General features: G+C 37.7%; 1 protein-coding gene across 1 annotated transcript; it reads left to right on the forward strand.

Annotated features, from left to right (window-relative positions):
• The first annotated feature begins 897 nt into the window (after positions 1 to 897).
• On the forward strand, positions 898 to 4,895 carry LOC310714926 (suppressor of cytokine signaling 2-like). Its single transcript, XM_083521013.1, has 2 exons — positions 898 to 1,483; positions 3,515 to 4,895. Exons 1-2 carry the CDS (start codon positions 1,165 to 1,167, stop codon positions 4,000 to 4,002), a joined length of 807 nt encoding a protein of 268 aa, XP_083377139.1. The 5' UTR covers positions 898 to 1,164; the 3' UTR covers positions 4,003 to 4,895.
• Positions 4,896 to 5,395: the final 500 nt, after the last annotated feature.

The raw sequence follows: 5,395 nt of genomic DNA on the forward strand, positions 1-5,395 counted from the left end.
TCATGCCAACTTTAATATTTTATAAAATGACAAAATATCGATAAATAACCGAAATCTGGAGAATATTCCAATCTTGAAACGGTGGAAGAAATAATTCATTGTGGAGAAATGAAATATTTAGAGATCTCAGAGAGGGTTTTATTATATACAACTGAAACAGCATTTTACACATACCTATATACACACACACACACACACACACACACACACACACACACACACACACACACACACACACATGCTTATTTATGTACATGTACAAATAGATGCAGTAAGAATTATTTTATGTTTATGAAATATCTTAAAAAAGGGGGTATTTTATATTTTAAACCATAAATAAAAATAAATATATATTTATAAATATAAAAGAAATAAAAAGGCAGATTCAGTCTGTACCAAAATATAAATTATTTATTTTAAAATATTCTAAACCAATCGACACAACTGAATAATAAACTGTTAAAAAAAAAAATAGATCTATAATAAAAATGTGGCCTCTAATATGAAATATGAGAGAAATGAACTGAAAGGGGAAAAGAAAGAAAGACAGAAAGAGAGAGAGAAAGAGAGAAAGAAAGAAAGAAAGAAAGAAAGAAAGAAAGTAAGAGAGAGAGAAAGAAAGAAAGAAAGAAAGAAAGAAAGAAAGAAAGAAAGAAAGAAAGAAAGAAAGAGAGAAAGAAAGGGAAAGAGAGAAAAAACAAGAAAGAAAGAGAGAAAGAAACAAAAAACGAAAGAAAGAAAGAGAGAAAGAAGGAAAGAAAAAATGAAAGAAAGAGAGAAAGAAAGAAAAAAAGAAGGAGAGAAAGAGAGAAAAAAGAAAGAAAGAAACAAAGAGAGAAAGAAAGAAAATACCGAAAGACAGAAAGAGTGAAAGAAAGAAAAAACGAAAGAAAGAAAGAGAGAAAGAAAGAAAGAAAAAAGAAAGAGAGAAAGAGAGAAAGGAGGGTAATAAATGACATTGCGTGTGAGTCGTGATGTTTGAGGTGTCATCAGGTTTATTCTGTATTTGTAGTGGAGGTGTTTGAAGTGAAACGGCAAGTCGGACGTTTCTGTCGTCTGATAGATCAGATTTTTGGAACGAGTCCTGAAAGCTGTTCTGAACAAACGTCTATCCTTCAGCAGGAAAGCCTGCGAGGATTCGGTTTCCCGTGTCAAGCCGAACACATGGACGTGGTTTATTCTTCTCTTTCATTGCTCATATTTTCTCCTCTTTTAAAAAAATGCTGCAGATTTTGGATGGGGCACACACAGTGCGTCTCCAAGTCAGCGAAGTACGAAGCGTTTGTGGCTCCGAGTGGAAACTGCAGTCTCGATGAGCTCCGTGCCGAGCCGCCCTGGAATCCTGAGATCGACCCGGACCTCAATCCTGAAAAACTTGATCGTGGAATACGAGTTAAGGAGCACAGGCTGGAGCCGAACCGAGTGGATTCATCCGAGGACGCCCAGAGATTACAGAATGCTATGACGCACCTTCACGAGTCGGGTGAGTGAAAAGCCAGTTAACCTCTAAAATCCCAAATGATCTTCACTGAGCAAGTTTTACTGGAATAGGGGAAGTCTTTCAGGATTATTGCTGGTGAATTCTGCATTCTGATTGGTCGGAAGATGTCAGTTTACTATAACAGCACGGTTAAAATCCAAGCGCTCAGTCGGAAATGTTAGCGTTTCCATAGCAACAGCTCGTTCCAAAGGACTCGCGTTGGGAGTATTGAATTTTCCCGTAAGGAGACTTTGATGTAACAATTGCAGAAGGAGTCTCCAGGTTCAGAGGTATACCTGTTCCGCTTTCTCAGTAACATGACAATAACAAGATGCTGGTGAGGTTCCACAGCAGGAGAAGTAATCGTTAACGGATAAAAATTGACCTTCATAAGCAGTGTTTCAGTACAAGACAGAATAAAACATTACACACTTTATGGACAAAAGTATGTAGACACCTGAGCATAAGATTCAGAACATTCTCTGTTTTGAACATCACCACATTCCACATTTAGTCTCTACAAATAACACTATAATGAGCTCCACTCTTCTGGGAAGATATTTCAGTAGACTTGGAGATTTTTGGAGATTCATTCAGCTACATTGGTGTTAGTAAAATCAGGTAGGTGACGTGAGGAGGCCTTGAGTGCAGTCAGCATGAAAAACCCATCATGTTTCATAGGATTGGAGCTCTATGGCAGGAGATCTTCCAACCCATGGAAAGCAGATCTTCATGGTGCTGGTTTTAATGCACAGGGGCATCGTCATGCTGGGACAAGTTCAAATGAACGCAACATTTCAACGATGTCGCATCCGAAGTCGTCCAATTTGTGGTAACAGTTCGGACAAGAAGCACATCTACAGGGTGGGAAAAAAAGTTGGGTGTCCCAATACTTTTGGTTGCATAATGTGGTGGTGTGTGACTGATTTATTTGGTTTGGCAAAAGACCAAATTATTACTATTATTACATATTTACACATGTTAATATACAGTATTACTGCTATAATAGGAAAGTAAATAAAATGATAAATGAAAAAAATTTAACAACAATAAATTTTTGTTTACTATGGTAAAACAAATCATTAAAAAAAGAAATCTGGTTATAGTAAATAATTTAAAATGTTTTATTGGCATATAAAATTGCGAATTTATTCATATAAAGTTTTTCTAAAAGAAAGTTTTGGTTTTAAATGGAATATATTTGTAAAGGATGAAATGTTTCCCTAATTTATTCCTTTCGGGAAGAAAAATGAATAAAATGCGGTGTTGTAATCGAACCTCATGGTTGTGATTATTATAATAAGTATGCGGTGTTTCTGGAGTCCCAGGAAGCCGATCGTTTTAAAGGAATGACGCTTTATCGTGGTCGATCACAAACCAACCGCAATCCTGAGCCTGAGGCAGGAATACAACCTGAACAGGCATTACATAAGAACACCTGCGCACCTGGGGGCAATTATTTAAAGCCAATCAATCTACCAGCATTTTTTATGGGAGGTGGGAGAAAACCTGGAAAGAATCCAGAAGAAACCGGGGACATGGGGAGATTTGTAAAAAAAAAAAAATTTATAAATAAAAACAAAAAACCAATGTAGGTCCCTGTTAATATCAAGGGAAAGAAATTCTGGTGATGTTCAACAACATTAAAAGTAAATGTAAACAGATAAAAATTAGGAGTAGTATTTTACGGCAAGGTATGATGGAACGTTATACAGTCTATAAGTCAGGTACTGATGTAGGTGGGGTCTGCTTTACATGGGTTTACCTGGGTCGGACACCTTTGAGATAATTGTGAACGTGCACCCCAGGAACCTCCTCACCTTCTCAGCTACATCACTACCTGACTTTACTCACACCCTTGTGTCTGAAAGAATCTCCAGAAAACCAAGTGGAACATCATCCCAGAAGAGTGGAGGTTATTATAACAAACATGTGGAATGAGATCTTCAAAAACAAGTTTATACTAATCGTGTAGTTGAGTGTTCACAGTTGCTGTTTTGATAAAAAAATGTTTTCATTTTTTTGTTTCTGCAGGCTGGTACTGGGGCTCGATAACGGCAGCCGAGGCTAAACAGCTTCTGAACGAGGCTCTGTTTGGATCCTTCCTCGTAAGAGACAGCTCGAACCCGGGGTACCTCCTCACACTGTCGGTGAAAACCGAGCTCGGGCCTACGCACCTGCGCATCGAGTACTCAAACGGTCACTTCGGCTTCGACTCGGTAGTGATGGCTCGGCCTCATCTCCGCCAGTTTAAGGGAGCGGTGGACTTGGTGCAGCATTACACTCTGGCTTATCGCAGGCAGGTGGCACACCGAGAGCTCGGTTCGGACCCCGATACGCCTCCAACCGGCACGACGGAAAACACACTGCAGCTGAAACTCGCCAATCCGCTGCGCAAGGAGGCACCCAGTTTACAGCACCTGTGTCGTGTCCTTATAAACCAGCACTCTCACGACCACAGAGATCTACCTTTACCTGAAAAGCTGAAAGACTACCTGCGGGAATATCCGTTTGTACTCTAGACCGTCTGCAGTATTCAGTTTTATTTGTTATTTCAATATTTCCAGATATAATCCGGCAAAATCTTGGGCTCCTCCCCCAAAATCCTCAGAATATTTCATACCAGATAAATCATCACAAGCTGATCTCACACATGATCCATTATATCACATCGGATTTGGTATAATTCTAGTTTATTTATCTACTAGCACTAACCCCGCCCCCTCACCCATACCTCAACCAATCAGAGCTTTATATGTGATCTGGATCATGAGTTCTTGCAAATCAAACACACACACACACACACACACACACACACACACACACACACACACACACAAGCCATAGTTTTTAAATCATTATAAAATATGAATTTATGCTATTAAATTATTCTTGATATTATCATATTGGATTTTTGTAAAAAAAAAAAAAAAAAAGTTTATATATATATATATATATATATAATCCATATGAATGAAACCCGGTGGTTTGTAGTTTGAGGTTTAATGTCAGTAATGCGTAGAGAAATGTTGTGCATGTGACCAAGTTGATAGACTCTTGGGATTATATCCAAAACTATACTGAAATACTATTTTCTTTTTTTTTTAACTAAATTGAACAAAATTCCAGTATAACACAAGCGACACACTCCATCCATATAATAACTGTTTTATTGTCTATAATTCATAAATCCATCACTATCATGTCCAAACATTACTATGCCATTATTTAAAATCAGCTTTATGCCTTTCCTTCATAATAAACTATCAAATGCAGGGAAAAAAACAAAAAAGCTAAAAATTCTGACTAAACGTGATCGATGTTCCCACATGAATATTATCGAGATGATTCAATCGAAGTACAAGTTTGGAGAAAAACAATCACAAATAAAGAAGTGTGCGCTTCAAATCACTGATTTTTGGTTTCCTGGATTGTAATTTAGCCTCCCTTTTGCTAGCATCAGCTAATCGCTGTGTGGAAAAATAATATAAAGAATGAGTCACATTAAAGGTAATGTAACGTCAAATCATCTAAAAAGTCCCTTTGACTTGACTCGTCTGTGGATTTGTTCTGGATCAATGAATGCTAATCTTTCTAGCATCAGATGATTTTTAATATGGGGGCAGAGGATAAACCTAATTTGCATTCTTTTTTTTTAATAATGTAGACGTATCGAGTCAAACCGTGATCTAGACACTGGTTTATATTTCCTTTCATTTGTCACCCATATGTAGCCTGAATGCTAACAGATAGCTGTCACAACAGATTAGATAAATTATGCTAAAATGTTTTTAGCTAAACTCTGACAAAATATTGCACCGAAAGTGGGTGTGGCCAAAACCAGGCCACAGTGAATTCTGCCGTGTCAGCATGGTAAACCTTTTAACCGCTCTAACAGTTCCTCAACCTCAGCTA

Source organism: Silurus aristotelis, assembly GCF_946808225.1.
Source record: "Silurus aristotelis genome assembly, chromosome: 19".
In the NCBI taxonomy this organism is placed as follows: domain Eukaryota; kingdom Metazoa; phylum Chordata; class Actinopteri; order Siluriformes; family Siluridae; genus Silurus; species Silurus aristotelis.